Source organism: Psittacula echo (assembly GCF_963264785.1).
Source record: "Psittacula echo genome assembly, chromosome: 22".
Lineage (NCBI taxonomy): Eukaryota > Metazoa > Chordata > Aves > Psittaciformes > Psittacidae > Psittacula > Psittacula echo.
Genome location: NC_137758.1, coordinates 1,216,355 through 1,232,978, shown reverse-complemented (window position 1 = coordinate 1,232,978; position 16,624 = coordinate 1,216,355). Strand labels below are relative to the sequence as shown.

The 16,624-nt window shown below is 48.6% G+C and overlaps 1 protein-coding gene across 1 annotated transcript; it reads left to right on the top strand.

Moving 5' to 3' along the window:
- Positions 1–528: 528 nt before the first annotated feature.
- LOC308229020 (tubulin alpha-1C chain-like) lies at positions 529–9,881 on the top strand (the record flags this gene model as incomplete). Its single annotated transcript, XM_080632757.1, has 5 exons — positions 529–611; positions 3,910–4,132; positions 7,824–7,972; positions 8,676–9,356; positions 9,588–9,881. Exons 1-5 carry the CDS (start codon positions 609–611, stop codon positions 9,879–9,881), a joined length of 1,350 nt encoding a protein of 449 aa, XP_080488883.1. The 5' UTR covers positions 529–608.
- Positions 9,882–16,624: the final 6,743 nt, after the last annotated feature.

Genomic DNA, 16,624 nt, shown 5'->3' with positions numbered 1-16,624 from the left:
CCCTGAGTGCCATCCTCACCTCAGTGGACTTAAGGCAGTGCCGACCGCAGCCAGTGCTAACCCAGCCAAAGAGCCCATCACACAGCACTGGGAAGCCCCGGTTCCTCCTTCGGAGCCCCCTTGTCCTCACGCTCGCTCTGGGTGCTGGGTTTCCCTTACCTGCCATTCCCCTCCCAGGCTGCAGAGAGGGCGCAGGGCGGAGTCAGCTCCTGGAACTGAGGCCGGCGCTGAGGAGGGAGGTGCGGGCCTCCGTTGGCGGGAAGACTAAGCCCCGCCTCCTCCCCGCCCCTCTTTACGAATCAACCAATAGCTAGCGCAGAAAGGTGAAATTCATATCTGCGGTCCAATAGCGCACAGCAGGGCGCGTTCCACGACGCCCCGCCGGGTTCCGATTGGGAGAGCGGACGATACAGACGCAGAGGCACCCAATAGCGCCGCGAGAAGCTTACACCTCCGAGAGAGGCATAGCCAATGAGCGAGGCGCGGGGAGCCAACAGCACCGCCCCTCGCTATATAAAGCGGGCCCAGGAAGGGCGCTCGCTTTTGTGGGGCCGCCCAGACCCGTCGCGCGTCTGTAGCTCCCAGCGCTGCCCGCCGCGGCCCCAGCCATGGTGAGAGGGGACCCGGGGAGGGGGCTCCCGGCGCCGCTCCACCCGCTGAGGCACTGCGGGGTGGGGAGTGCGGGACGGCCCTGCCCGTGCGCGGCGGGAGCTGCGGGGACGGCCCAGCCCGGCCCGCTGAGCCCAGGGCGGGGAGGAGGACGAGGAGCGGGCGGGACGGGTCCCAGGTCGCGCTGTCGCGGCCGGTCCTGAGCCGGGTCGCGTCCTGCAGCGCGGTCTTGTCCCAAAATGGTGGCGGCTCCTCCGAGAACATGGCGGCCCGCGACGGGACCCTCGGCCCCCGGCCGGGTCTGAGCTGACGGCTCCCGAAGAGGTGGCTCCGGCGCGGGCTCTCGGGAGCCGCCGTCGAGGCCTGAGGCAGCGCTGCCGCCCTAGATCCGCGGCTGCCTGTGCCGGAGGCTCTCGGAGCGGGCACTGGAGGGGTGAGCTGCTGGGGTGCGCTCACGGGAACCTGTTGAGTATCACAACACGGGGGGAGCCACACGCGATCTGTCGCGGCAGAGGCCATGGCCGAGGGTGCCCGGGAGGTGCAGCTTCCCTCAGCTGCGGTGTGGGATGGTTGGAGAGGTCTGGGAAAGGGGCTGGTGGTGGAGGCTTCCTAAAGGACTTTGTGAGACTGGCTGGTAATAAAGCGGAGGTGGAATGACCTTGTAAGGCAGGAGTCAGCCTTGGAGGGGTATCTGGAAGGCATCATAAGGAGCTGGGACATCATAAACAGGACAGAGTTCAGCTGTTGAGCTGTGTGGTCCAAGCAGGAACTGTCACTTGGAGCATGGGAGCAGCGTGACGTCCTGATCCGTGTGTGCTTGCCGTGTGGATGTCTTTGAAAGGAGATTGTGGATGTCGGGTCACGTAGCAGATGCTTCTGTAGGGTTGTGAATGCACAGAGAGTATTTGTTGACCAGCAAATGCTTAGAAGCTCAAATCCTGGAGGATGTTGATGTCCTCTCCTTGCTCTTACCCTTCCATGGGGGTTGTTCATTGTTCACAGTGTTAAAATTCAGCCCAGTCTAGAGGTAAGTGCAGCCCTTCACCTGCAGAGGAGGCAGCTCCCCTCGAGTTCCTCCGAAGGGAACCATCTTCCTCGTTATGGCACGTTGTTGAATGTGGTCAGAGCTGGTCCAGCCGTTCTCATCAAGCGTGGATTTCCACCAGCTTCACACGGATGCAGCGGTGCTTTCCATATGATGCTGGAGAGTGTGAGGGACCTAGAGCATGATCCACCGGTGGGGTTGAGGGACCTGGGTTGCAGTCCACAGCTGCAGGAGGGGCAGCTACAAAAGAGGAGCCAGTGCACTTGAGTTGGACACATCATATAGCAAAAGGAGACAGAGACTATTTGTGTCTGGAGAGGTTTTGGAGACTGGTGTATTTGGATGAGAGAGCCGGGTTGAACACTCGGGGGTTTCTGTGGTAACCCTCAGGATCTCCTCAGCAGGGCTGCTTCTCAGTTCACTGCTGCTTTGTACTGATGCAGGGAGGGGTTGAACTCTGCCCCAAGGGTTGAACTTTGTTAATGTGCTGTGGCTGTAATGTTGTACAGGCAGGACCTGGTCGGGGGCTGTGTTGCCCAGGTTGTACTTTCAAAGACTTGAATTCTCTTTGGAATCCGAATGATTGCTGCTGCTTTGTGTAGTTTGATGTAGTGATACCGGTTCACTTGATGCTGGAAAGCCTGATATTGTCCATACATTCACCTTGCTAGTGAATGCTAGTCCGTGCATGCTTCCTTTCAATAGTCTCCCCCAAGTGCTTAGGAGCTTCACTGACAAGGCTTAGATCACTGGTAGGACCTCAGTACAGCTGCGGATTCAGACCAAAGTGGTGCTATCACCTCTCTACTCTCTCCTGTCGCTGTAAGAAAGAGTTGCAGGCTATCCTGCATTCCTGGAAGGCCTAATTCATTGCATGGCCTGGCTGCTTTGCAGCAGTGCAGCCGCAGTGGGCTGCATGCTCAGCTGCTGTTCTTGCCCAGGTCACAGTGTGGAGGTTGGCTGTCCTCTACCGTTGCAGTACCTTGCCAAGCCACAGCCTTCAGCCTGGAGAGCGATGGAGCAATGGCCTCGGAGAGGAGTAGTGTGTCAGCAGCTTCGAGTAAGCTTTGGTTGCAGGGGGATGTGGCTTGCTCTTCTGGAAGCTGTGTATCTGTATACCCAGCTTGGACGGGGAGCTGCAGAACAGCAGTTCTCAGCTCTTCAGTGCTCTGGTTGCAAAGAGGAGATGTGCTTTTAGCAAATACAGTTTTAAATTCTTGGGGTTTCCAAGGAAGTTGGAAGGACTTTTCTGCACTGACTTGTCCATTGATGTGGACTAGGCAGTTCCAGGTCCTGCTTTACACCTGCTTATTCAGGGACAAAATTAATTGTATTCCTAATCACAGGGCTTGAACATAAATGTGACTTAATGCAAAATGGCCCCACATGCAGGCTCTTCTAGAATGTGTTTAACTTGCTCAAACCCAGATGGCAAATGTCTTAGATGCCATGGATGGGCCAGGATTTAGAGATGCTTCCATTGTGGTTTGGCTTTTAATACTCAAAACCCTGTGTTGAAATATTAAGGAGCTGGGTTGATGCTCTGGACATCAAAAGCAACTTTGGAATCCATAAATTGATATGAGTAGATCCTTTTGCTGCCATGAACTATTTTGTACATAGCTTAAGTGAGGTTTGTCCAGTATTTAGGATTTTGGTACTCTACATCCAGCAGTGTGATGTGAGGCCTGATGTCCATAGCTATGAAGTAATACTAAGGGCTTTGCTCTGACTTTCTTACAGGATAGCAAAGTTCCCTAAAGTGATGGGGAGAATATTTTTTTCCCTCCTAGTTTATGTCTATTAAACAAAATGACCCTAACTCTTGCAGAAGGCTCTACCTCCTCTGATGGCTTCCTTATGCGCTCCTGGGGTGATGCTTCCCTTGACACTGAGGCCAGGGACAGGTGGAGTCATCAGGTTTCCAAAGTATTTAGATATTCTAAAGAGAGGAGTTGGCTGAAGGATTTGGAGGAGTTGATCAAGCTCTTCCTGTCTGGATGAGGAACAACAAGCAGAAATGAGTTTGTAAAAATGACAGTGTCTAAAAGGGTCTTTCTAGGTGGAGCTGGGTGGTGGCTGAAAGAGGCTTTTGTGTTCTGTTGTGTTTTGTGCCAAATGCCCCTAACACCAAGACAATAAAGTTAATGTTTTAATAGCTTTGCAATATAGGAGCTCAAGCTGTGCATGCTGAATGTTGTCTAAACAAGGAAGCTGCTGTTTCTGCTGAGCTGATCCACTGTTTCTCCTCACAGCGTGAGTGCATCTCAGTCCATGTTGGCCAAGCGGGCGTGCAGATGGGCAATGCCTGCTGGGAGCTGTACTGCCTGGAGCACGGCATCCAGCCTGATGGGACCATGCCCAGCGAGAGAGCCCTCGGCGGGGGGGACGACTCCTTTAACACCTTCTTCAGCGAGACGGGCGCAGGAAAACATGTCCCTCGTGCTGTGTTTGTGGACCTTGAACCAGCAGTAATAGGTAAATGCAGTGACCTGTGCAAGGGACTGTAGAACATGCTGTAAGGCTGCATTTAGCTTCCATGGATTTTGACTATGGGATCTGTTTAGTCCTGCAAAATGCTTTGGGCCTTTCAGTTTTTACTACATAAGGCTTGCCTACGTCTTCCTAGTGATGGAAGATACTTGGCTTTATGCTCATCGAGACTGGCAAATGTGCACTCTGGAGCTCTAAAGAATTTAAATATTACCTTCTGCCAGCCTGTGAAATTAAATGGGTCTTCTGAATGTGCCCCATGCTTTTGCTATGCAGGGAACTAATTATAACTTCTTGAACAATATGGTATAATGTGTACAGCTGTCAATGGGAACCTTTTTGAAAGATAATACATATCATTAAGCAGATTTCTTCTTGAACATGGAAATGATTCGCGTTCCCAAAACAATCTTCTATGCTCTGTAGCTTGAATAGCGCTTGCAGAAAAGAATCTCAGTTGCTAGCCTAAACTGAAGGACTTCTAAACATGCACTGCAGCTTCCTGCTGCCTTATCTTTGAATAACAATTGACTCTTATCCTCAAAGTCAGTTGTATCCCAGACTCTGGCAACACTGGTTTGGTGTTCTAATGTGATCCATGCATCAGCTACTGACCAGTGCCACATTCTGTGACATTAGCTCCACTGCCAGCCCAGTGTGAGCTCCCCACATTAACAAGACCCTTGTTCCTTGGGTCACAAATCTTGGTTTTGCTCTGAACAATGTGTGTGCCTGAAGTAATTCTGCTGGAGCTGGTATTGTGGCTTTTGCTTTAAGTAGTGATGCAAGGCTCCCATAGAAGAGGCCTGTGTTGCTTTTACAGTTGTGGTGGTTTATCTTTCTGCAGTACGTAGAGAGTTGGGAAGGGAAGATGAGCGAATAGGCTTGGGCTACTCTGATGCACTCAAATGTGGGTCCCGTGTAACTTAACGTTCATTGTAACACCCCAAACCACTTTTTGTGGTTGATGCAATAGAATGAACTCCTGCAGGAGGCTGTTGAGCAGATCGGGGTGGTGGTGCTGGTCTGAACTCTGAAAGGAGCCTTACAGTGATGTTGCCAGGAGCAGTTGCAAGCTTGCCTTTGTTTCCCTGAGCCCCATGGCTGATGCTTCCTCTGCTGCCGGCCAGGTGGTGGCTCTGAGCAACCAGAAAAGGCTGAGAAATGAGGTGAGGGAGAGCAGAGCTCTCACTGTGCCTCTGGGGGTGAGGAGCTGGTGTGTAGCTGGTAGAGTTCCAGCACCTGCTAATGATGCAAGCGTAGTATGGGGAGATGGGCAAAAGGCTGTCTTGTAAATACCTGGTGACACTAAAACTGATAACTCTTTTATTAAAGGTTTCATCATGTGCCTTTCACGGGGGGGAGCCTTCTTTCTTTATTCCTGCCCTAGTTGAAAATTATGGATCAGTTTTCTGGGCAGGGTTAGCATGATTCTTTCCATTCATGCAGCATGTCCCTCTGCACTGAGCTTATGGAAAAACCCCATCTCTTGTGAATACAGCAGCTCCATAGCTGCCATGGGTACACCAGGGATTTCTGGAGCTTCTAGGTGAGTGCTGCTCTTGGTGAAAGCAGCAGGTCTGCTGTACATGTGCACCAACTCGGTGGATATGGTGGTAAAATCCCATCAAACTTTCCACCAAGAAACAGGGCAGTAACATAGAATCATAGAATAGTTTGGGTTGGAAAGGACCTTAAGATCATCCAGTTCCAACCCCCCTGCCATGGGCAGGGACACCTCACACTAAACCATGGCACCCAAGGCTCTGACCAGCCTGGCCTTGAACACCACCAGGGATGGAGCATTCACAACTTCCCTGGGCAACCCATTCCAGTGCCTCAGCACCCTCACAGTAAAGAATTTCTTCCTTAGATCCAATCTAAACTTCCCCTGTTTCAGTTTGAACCCATCACCCCTTGTCCTGTCACTGCAGTCCCTGATGAAGAGTCCATCCCCAGCATCCCTATAGGCCCCTTCAGACACTGGAAGCTGCTCTGAGGTCTCCACGCAGCTTCTCTTCTCCAGGCTGAACAGCCCCAACTTTCTCAGCCTGTCTTCATACAGGAGCTGCTCCAGCCCCTGAGCATCCTCATGGCCTCCTCTGGACTTGTTCCAACAGTTCCATGTCCTTTTCATGTTGAGGACACCAGAACTGCACACAATGCTCCAAGTGAGGTCTCACAAGAGCAGAGTAGAGGGGCAGGATCACCTCCTTGGACCTGCTGGTCACGCTCCTCTTGATGCAGCCCAGGACACGGTTGCTTTCTGGGCTGCGAGCGCACACTGCAGCCGGCTCATATTCATTTTCTCATTGACCAACACCCCCAAGTCCTTCTCTGCAGGGCTGCTCTGAATCTCTTCTCTTGGGAAGAGATGCCTGGGAATTCAACACAACTCTCTTTAAAGATCTCCCCCAGACAGGCTGCCAAGCATGAAGGGGAGCATGGCCAAGGACAGGCTTGGTTGGGACACTTTGTTCCAGCCCACTTTCATAGTCCAGTGACTGATCCTCTGAACTCAAGTTTTGTTACATCCCTAGGACCACCTTGACTCACTTTGCACCCAACAGCAGTGTTTTTCTTCAGGTTCTGTATTTTCGCCTTTTACTCCTAGTTGTCTTTGACATTTTGGAGTGGGAATGCAGGAAGTCATAAGCACATGTATTTTGAATGGTAGACTTTTTTCCAGATGGGTTATTTTTTGTGCAGTCTTGGAAATACATTAAAATCCATGGCTTGCAAGGGCAGCTGCTCAGTCCGACTTGGTTCAAACAGGAGTTGTATTTTCAGGTCTTGACTTTGTCTTGCTTGCTCTTCTGCAGATTAAAAGGAATACATGCAAGCAGCAACTTCATCTGTAGCTAATAAAGATCTTTGCTTTCCACCTGGTTTTAATTAAAGGATGCAGTGCTGCATTAGCATACAACTCAAGAATGGCTTGAGCTAAACCAGAGACAGAGCAATGCTGAGTGTCTTTGTACCTTTTTGGTAGGACAGAGCTTTAGCCTGCTAGAGGTAAGTGCATATTTCTGGTAACTCTTGGAGATCATAACTCTGAATCATTCTCCAGATCTGTAACTGCTGAGGGATGCTGTGTGTTCATTTGCACAGTTTCTTTATAACGCAGCCACTGGTGCTGGAGCTTTTACAGCTCAGTATTTGAATAACTGAATAGCTCTAGAGGAGCATCTCCTGTTCCTTTTGAACTTTCTTCTCTACCCTTGGCAGAAAGTACAATCAAGGAAAAGAAGAGGACAAGCAAGCACTGTAGGTTCCGACAGCCTGCAGCTGCAGAAGCAATAAGGCAGCATCCTGGAGGGTTTGCAAAATAAGAGGGAAAGCAGTATTTCAGCCGCTGATCTGCAAAGTGGTCCTTAAGTTGTCTTCAGCTGTGAAAGAACGATTCTACTGCTACAGTTCAGTCTTAAATTGCTCTGGCAGGTCAAAAATTTAAACTTACCAGTACAATAGGACAGTTTCTTAAGCATTAACTTCATTTTTGTCAGGTATTCAACATTTAGATTATACTAAGTCCTTTGACACCCACTGATAGGTAGAGATCAGGCTGCATTTTATCTTGAAGGGTTTAGGAGGCCTTATTCTGGACACCCTGAGAAGTCTGAAAAACCCGGTCTGTGTAGAAAACTAACCTGTAAAATTCATCTTGTCTCCCCAGATGAAGTTAGGAATGGGACATACAAGCAACTCTTTCATCCTGAGCAACTGATATCTGGTAAAGAAGATGCTGCAAATAACTATGCTCGAGGTCATTACACAGTTGGGAAAGAGATAATTGATGTGGTTCTAGAGCGGATCAGGAAGCTGGTAAGCCTTTTCTTCATGGAAGACTCTTGAAGCATCTTTCTTTGTCCTGTTTGACAAGACTTGGAAGTTGGGTTCTCAAAAGTTAAATAAGTTGTGCCTTAATTTGTTCCATGGTAGGAGAATCTGTGGCCTTAGTCTGCATCTGGTTTTATTCTTGGCCTGCTGAGAAAGGTTGGATTATTCCTGTCAGATACAACTTTCAAGTGGCCTAAAAGGCTGATGAGGCACCCAAATCTTTATAGTTTGATGCCCAACTTTAGAAAGCCAGGGCTGAGGGTTGGGATTTGAGTAGTTCCTGCTGGAAAAGGATTGGTCTCTGGCTGTAGCTCTTGCAAAGAAGTTTAAACAGGAGTATTTGCTTCTGTGGTTTAGATTTATTTCCATTTCCTGATGTTATAATTTCTAAATTAATTTTATGATAATAACAGTAGAAAAGGAATAAATCTCAGTAAGTTGTCAGTAAGGGATGTCTTGGGCTCCCCACTACTTTGATCATGTGGCACGTCTATGAAGATACCAGTTTAGAAGGTTACAGTTCCCATTTGGGGCTGCTAAGGATGTGTTTGACCAAATCTGTGTCACAGAGGTACGGAATTTTCATTGCACAGAAGTGCAGAGTGTCCCTCTCGTGTGTGTGTGTGTGTCAGAATTCAGAGTCTCTTGATACTGGCGCAGTTGTTTTAACACACGTTTTCTCTTTCAGTCGGATCAGTGCACTGGCTTGCAGGGTTTCCTGATTTTCCACAGCTTTGGGGGAGGCACTGGCTCAGGATTCACTTCCCTGCTGATGGAGCGCCTCTCCGTCGACTACGGGAAAAAATCAAAACTGGAATTTGCCATCTACCCTGCGCCACAGGTCTCGACAGCAGTTGTTGAGCCATACAACTCCATCCTCACTACCCACACCACCCTCGAGCATTCCGATTGTGCCTTTATGGTTGACAATGAGGCCATCTATGACATTTGCCGGAGGAATCTGGACATTGAACGCCCGACCTATACCAATCTCAATCGCCTCATTGGGCAGATAGTCTCTTCCATTACTGCTTCCCTCAGATTTGATGGTGCCTTAAACGTGGATCTTACTGAGTTTCAAACTAACTTGGTGCCTTACCCTCGCATCCACTTCCCCTTGGTAACCTATTCCCCAATTATTTCGGCGGAGAAAGCCTATCATGAGCAGCTCTCTGTGTCTGAGATAACCAATGCTTGCTTTGAGCCATCCAACCAGATGGTGAAGTGTGACCCTCGCCATGGCAAGTACATGGCCTGTTGTATGCTGTATCGTGGGGATGTTGTCCCCAAGGATGTCAACGCTGCTATTGCTGCTATCAAAACCAAGCGCACAATCCAGTTTGTGGACTGGTGCCCAACTGGGTTTAAGGTAAGTCTCAGTTACATCCTGGTTTTCTTTTTCTGGACTTCTCACTCACTGTCATGGGTTTATGACTTGTATTTTCTCCCTGAGATGCTGTGGAGGTGCCTGATTTGTATTTTTCAGTTCTTACACGTGGAAGTGAAACATTTTATTCAGCTGCTGATCTCTGACTTGTTTGATTGCAGTCACTGTCAAATACTACAGCAAAACTCATGGGCTCTTCTGCTTTTCATGTAGGTTGGCATTAACTACCAACCACCCACAGTGGTTCCTGGTGGTGACCTGGCCAAAGTCCAGCGTGCGGTGTGCATGCTGAGCAACACTACAGCCATCGCCGAGGCCTGGGCTCGTCTAGACCACAAGTTTGACCTGATGTATGCCAAACGTGCCTTTGTTCACTGGTATGTTGGAGAAGGGATGGAGGAAGGGGAGTTCTCGGAGGCTCGGGAAGATTTGGCTGCACTGGAGAAAGATTATGAAGAAGTGGGCACCGATTCAGTGGATGGAGAAGATGAGGGTGAAGAGTATTAAATGCAACAAAAGCGAATTGCAAGTCTTTGCTATTTTACTGCCTCTTCAGAAGCGGTGTAAATCATGTCATGTAATTGGAATAAACTTCTTTAATCAAGGCATTTGATAGTCTCCAAACAGTATGTATGTTCATTATCTGCAAGTAGTCTGTAATCTGGGAGATAGGATTTCTTTCTGGGAAAGATAGCTGAATAAAATCACCATGCTGTAGTTAGATGAGTTCTTGTCCTTATGACATTGCTATTTGAAGAGATAATAGTGCATATTTCCTCCCAGAATACAAGACTAGAATGTGCTTGAGCTTTTGCTGGAAGATTAGCTACATTTTTTCAAGGCTCTAAAGCTGGTGTGACAAGAGGCAATGGGAACTAACCTTGTGTTTCCCTTAAGGATGCAACACCATTAAAACCAAAGGCTATTTGAGTTAGTTTTCTCCCATACTTAGACTTAGCATGGGCTGATACCTTAGATGCAGTAACCTTGAAGGGGAAGAGGTGTCTGGAAAGGGTGTGCCATAGCATGAGGAACCTTGCCACTTCACTGTCAGAACCTGTGTGGCTGTTGCCCTGGTGTTGCTTTGTCCTCCAAAAGGACCTGCAGTCCCTGTCTGCCGGCTTCTATGCAGTTGCCTTTTGCCTGAAGCTGTCTGGGGTGGGATCTGAATTAGCTGGCTGGGGTTTAACACTAGTTTCCCCTAAAACTAATTCTTTCTGAGAATTAGTTCATGGGTTCAGGCAGGAAAGTTGCCTTTCTTCTGCCTTCTGTGTAAGGTGATGTTACAGGAGAGGATTCAGCTAATCAGGTTATCTTCAGGTGTGAGCATTGGGCAGCCTCTGTGTGAAACCTTCTGCATGGTCTGAGTGGGGCTTGGGGACACAGGGCAGTGATCCACAAACCAGATAACCTGAACCTATTTCCAACTCTGTCTTGGAAATAGATCCAAAAAATCTCTCCCACAGAAGTAGCGAAGGTGGAATAGTCAAATACGTTGAGATGATGATTGACTACTGAATGTGATTACAGGATGCCAAGGTCTGACTCCAAGGCTGGATTTTGAGCTGGAGAATTCTTCCATGTCCTATTTAAACCTTATTTATATTCCTTCTGATTTAATATCAGACTGTGATTGAGGCCAAGTCTTGAAGCCTGTGTTAGCTGGACATATGCATACCTGCTGAGCAGGAGTCTTAGCTGGAGTATGAAAAATGCCTTCACTTCCTTCTGTATGGGAACTTCTTGTACTCAGGTAATGCTGCAGTATTTGGCATCGAGTCATAAAGTGGGAAGCTTTCCCTAGCCTCAGTTTTAACTGTGACTTGGGTGTACTTGTTCTTCTAGATGGGGATATCACTCTTTACATTAACAGGCTGCTGCTGTTGATTGAAGGTCTGACAGAACATCCTGGTCTATAAGGGCTGACTGGTCATTTGCTTAGGCTGAAAGCCTGTTGTCCTGAGTTACTGTGCTTGTGTTCTTGCAGCCATGGGGTTGGGTCAGTCTGATTTGAAATTAATCTGACTTACTGGAGCTGGAAGTTTCCAGCTGTATATAGATGGGTAGAACAACTTCAAGGCTTTATAAGCTCGAGGAGTGCTCAGCCATGGTCTTTGTGCAGAATATGCAGGTGCTGTGTAAATCACCCCTCCTGCTGTTCAGCATAGCTGGGCATGTCCAAAGTGGCAGTGAGTTTCTCACTAGCTTTTGCTGATGTTTTTATGTTCCAGGGTAGATGTAAGTGTAGAGAATTTCAAGCTAACTCGTTTTCCTACTCACTGGATGATTAAGCAAATGTGCGAGGCATAACCCAAGGATGGTTGTGCTCATTGCAAGGCAGATTGACTTCATTTCAGTGCATGCATTCAGATTTTTAATGTAATGGCAGTGCCTGCGAGAGGAATATGCAAAGGAATGTTCCATACCTTGCAGGTGTCTAGAGCTTTGTGAAATGCTGCACTGCTAGCAGAGCGCAAGGAATGCTGTGTGGCCACAAGTGCACCATAACTTCCCTTAAAAGCTGGGTACTGGGGGTTGTGTAGGAGTGGGTTTCTCAGCTGGCCTTCACTGTGACCCTGTAGCAATGATCTGACTCTTACCTGGAATTCCTTGTGTGTCATTATTTGAGGCTGCCATGCTCCATTTCCTGCTGATACTTTCTGGGTTGGTTTTTTTTACTGTACTTGGGGTTTATTCTTATTTAGGACACTGTGTGATGGGAATTGGTTTGCAACGTGTCAATGCTTCACGTGGGCATGGGCAACGCCAAGCCTGTGCAGGGCACAGCGCTCTGCAGCATCCTTGTCAAAGGATGTGGGCATGTCCAATGCTGTGCCTGGGCTGCCTGGGGATTCTCGGTGCAGGCAGTAGATCTGAGGTGTGTTGTGCTCATACTTGTTAAAGCTAACATTGTAATGCTGCTTCATGAAGATGGTCAGCTGCAATATGGCGAGCACCCACTGGTGGGAGGTTTGGTAGGAGATGCCATGTCACTTGGGAGCTGTTGGACTGATGCTGAAAATACCTTTGACATTCTCAGCCTCCAGACTCAGATTTTCTTGCTTTCACTATTGGGAAATGCTGTTGCAGCAGCCAGTGGGCAGTGAGCTCTCGGTGTAGGCATCTGCATCCAGAGCTGAGATAAGGTGGTGTTTTTCTCAGATATGAAGCCAAGATAATTACAGCAGGAAAATCCTGCTAAAACTGCTCTTGCTTCAGCTAACTGCAGAACTCCTTCAGCGTGTTCTAATTACTGCCTGGATGCTTGCGTTAACAAATGTGGGGTTCAGCTGTTTCCTGAAATGGAGGGGAGAGATCCTACACTGAATTAAATCTGAGTGCGCGAGTGACTACCTGAGACTTGCAGTGGTTCAGAAGAGCTGTCACTTAAAAGAAAATGTTGAAAGTGTTTAATGCTAAGCTTCAAATGCCTGTTTCTTTGGTAAGAAATCCCCACACTTCTGCACTGAGAAGTCATGTGCCTGTTTGCACTGGCAGAAGGGTAGGCATTACCTAGTGGTAACTAAATATACCTTTACCTGTGTGGTGACACAGCTTTCTCCAGTGTTGAGCTTGGCAATTAATAGCTATCACTTGATAGAGAATAACTTCAGTGACTCACAAAGTGGAGGAGGAGGAAGTGAGCTGGAGCCCATGGCGGTTGCCATGAACTTTGTTGCAAATTGCTGGTCTTATCTGTAAGATCTGGTCTAAGATGGTTCTGGTGCCATTCCAGGGGAATGCAGTGAAGCAGAATCTGGTTTCCACCCACTCTGCCCTCTGAATAAGCAACATGAATACCTTTTAATGTGTTAATGTCTAATATATATATATATAACACTATACATTTCTGGTTTCTATAGTAAGCATACCATGGTGTAATTGTGTGATAAAAATCTCAGGTTTAGCTTTACGGCCAGTGCAGGCAATACAAGCATAGACCACACACATGCTGCCACCTTCTTCCTACAGAGCAAAACGCTCTCAGAGTTCAGAAAGAGCTTCTGTGCCTCACATACCTGAAACCCCATCCAGCAGATGACAGTGGCCCTAGCAGCCTGCTGCTGGAAAGCATGGACTTGTTTGGGAGAGAGTAGCTATTTGGGGTTAGAATTGGGAAGTGAGGTTTTAACTGAAGGTGAACAAGTAAAGAAACAACAGGGGGTGACTCCATGGTTCTGAAGGAAACAATGGAGGTAAGACTGCAAATCACAGTGTTTAGAAAAACACATCTGAGAGTTTGCCGATGACACCAAGCTGTGTGGTTCGGTTGATCCGCCGGAGGGAAGGGATGCCATCCAGAGGGACCTCGACACGCTTGTGAGGTGGGCTGATGCCAACCTGATGAAGTTTAACCATGCCAAGTGCAAGGTCCTATACCTGAGTCAGGGCAATCCCAGGCACAGCTACAGGTTGGGCAGAGAAGAGATTCAGAGCAGCCCTGTGGAGAAGGACTTGGGGGTGCTGGTCGATGAGAAAATGAACATGAGCCGGTTGCAGTGTGCGCTCGCAGCCCAGAAAGCAACCGTATCCTGGGCTGCATCAAGAGGAGCGTGACCAGCAGGTCAAAGGAGGTGATCCTGCCCCTCTACTCTGCTCTTGTGAGACCTCACTTGGAGCATTGTGTGCAGTTCTGGTGTCCTCAACATGAAAAGGACATGGAACTGTTGGAACAAGTCCAGAGGAGGCCACGAGGATGATCAGGGACTGGAGCAGCTCCTGTATGAAGACAGGCTGAGAAAGTTGGGGCTGTTCAGCCTGGAGAAGAGAAGCTGCGTGGAGACCTCAGAGCAGCTTCCAGTATCTGAAGGGGGCTACAAGGATGCTGGGGATGGACTCTTCATCAGGGACTGCAGTGACAGGACAAGGGGTAACGGGTTAGAACTGAAACAGGGAAAGTTTAGATTGGATCTAAGGAAGAAATTCTTTACTGTGAGGGTGCTGAGGCACTGGAATGGGTTGCCCAGGGAGGTTGTGAGTGCTCCATCCCTGGTGGTGTTCAAGGCCAGGTTGGACAGAGCCTTGGGTGCCATGGTTTAGTGTGAGGTGTCCCTGGCCATGGCAGGGGGGTTGGAACTGGATGATCTTAAGGTCCTTCCCAACCCTGACTATTTTATGATTCTATGAAACTGGATCATAAACTTGGCAATGAGGGTGCTCTGGCTTTGCCTTTTCCTTTGCTCCACAGTGTAATAGTGAGGAGTCAGAGCAGTGGCTCATGGGCAGTTCCAAGTTTTCCCTTGGAAGAGTTCAGAGGGACCTGTAAAAAAAGCTGAGGGATCAGCAGTGTCCATTCACTGCTTTGCCAATACGCTGCTGTAAGTGGGCACATGGGGTTTGATTGCCTTGTCAAGCCTTCTGCGGACATGCTGCTTTCAAGTCCCCAAGAAAAGCAGGGAAGATGTCATCCTATGCTTGCCTCTGCTTTTCGGTCAGACCTGCAGGAACACTGGCAGTGGAGATCCTGCCCTCTGAAACCCAGTGCTGCTGATGTGCTGCCCCGTGCCGTTCCCTTCTGGTGACTCTAAATGCCTGTATTTCTGCCAAATAAAACATTGTTTGCCATTGTACAAGGTCATGTTTTCCTTCATGTAAGGAGATGGTTCCTGTAAGCCAAACTGCAGTTGTCACTAATCGGAGCTATTTTAGTGCAATGGAATGGCTTGCTCTCATGCTCTTTGCTGCAGTTCGGTAACAACCCAAGATTCCAATTATTGTGTGTATTGTTCAGTTAATGCATTTGTAGCTCTGCATTCCAGCTTGGGAAGGAAAATCAGCCATGGTATGAAATGCAGAGACACCCTGGCTTGTACGGGACCTGGGAATTACCAAAGGTTGGGAAAGTATAGAGGAAGTGTAATTGAGGCTCCTGTCAGGAGGAGGATGCTGGATTAGGTGACTGCTGGTCACACATGTTCGTCTGTCATGTTTATAAGGAATTGCTTCAAAGGAAAAGCTGGTTTTAGTTGAACGCTGGAAACAGGGGCTGGGCTTAGGAGCAGATTCAGTGGTAAGGAGCTGAAGAACCATTTTCCATGGTGGTGTGGAACTCCACCGGAAGTGCTGTAGGGATTTTCAGTGTGTATTGGCAAGGTGAGACTGATTAATCCCTTCCCTCTATCTAGAGGAGTGCTAAGTATGGAGCTTCCAGCCTGTGCGAAGGCTTTGGTCTACAGATTTCTTCTGAGTTGGGCAAGAGGATTCCAGATCCGTAGTCTCAGGTGTTAATGGAGCAGGAATGAGAGCGTGATGAAGAGGTAGAAGTGACATTGCTCTGAAGGTATTGTAGGTGCCGGCTGACAAGAGGCTGAGGAATACCAGGAGACAGAACTGAAGCAAGGCTGGGAGTCTCATGAGGAGTGGTTCCTTCTGTGGAGCCCTTCAGTGACCGAGGCTGGTCTCTTTGGGACGCCGTGGGCCTGTCCCTTGGCTTTCTGCGGACCCTGCTTCCCATGGCCGGCTTCCTGTGGCATCAGACTTGGTTGGTGATGTTCTTGGGTTCCTGTGATGCTGTCCTGGTTGCCCAGTGATGTGTGACCCTTGCAGTCATCTTTCAGGAGCATCTTTCAGTTTCTCTGCAGCATTGTCTGGATTGCCCTGGTCTGCATCAAGATCATGTTTAGGAAATACTTTTTCTAACACTTAACATGGGCTTCCTGCGTTTCTCATGATCTTGAAGTCTTCCTTTACTCTTTCTGAGGAAGAAAGTGCACCTTGGTGCCTTTAAGGTGAAGTACTGACCCGCTCGGTGAGCTCAGTTCTGCTCTAAGGCTTCTCCTCTGCCACAGCCTGTATTTCTGTGAGTGGTCTCTCAGTTTTGGTCCCATATGTGCAGCAATAACTGCGACATCTGCAGCACGGAGCAGTTTGAGGCTGAGGCAAGAACAAGGGTTTCAGCCTTTCTGTGTGGGTTTCAGAACATGGGCAGGCTGTTCATAGGCTGGGGTATTTAAATTCACTTTGTAAGACTGGGACTGGAGATCAGATGGGTTTGGAGAAGCTGAAAAAAAGCCTTCAAGATGACTTTACAGGCTTGAGATTGTGTCCATATGGATCTGATCTGAGCTCCGGACTGCCTGGCCTGGAGGTGTTGCATTAATGCTGGGTTGGTGTTTCTCCCACTTCAGCTTTGTTCCTTTGGGAGGTGACGGGTGATGTTTAACTGCCATTGCACTGTGTTGAGGGCCTGTTTGCAGCTCTTCCTAAAGAGCTGCAGTTCTTTTCTCTTTTAGGATTGAAACTGTGAGGTG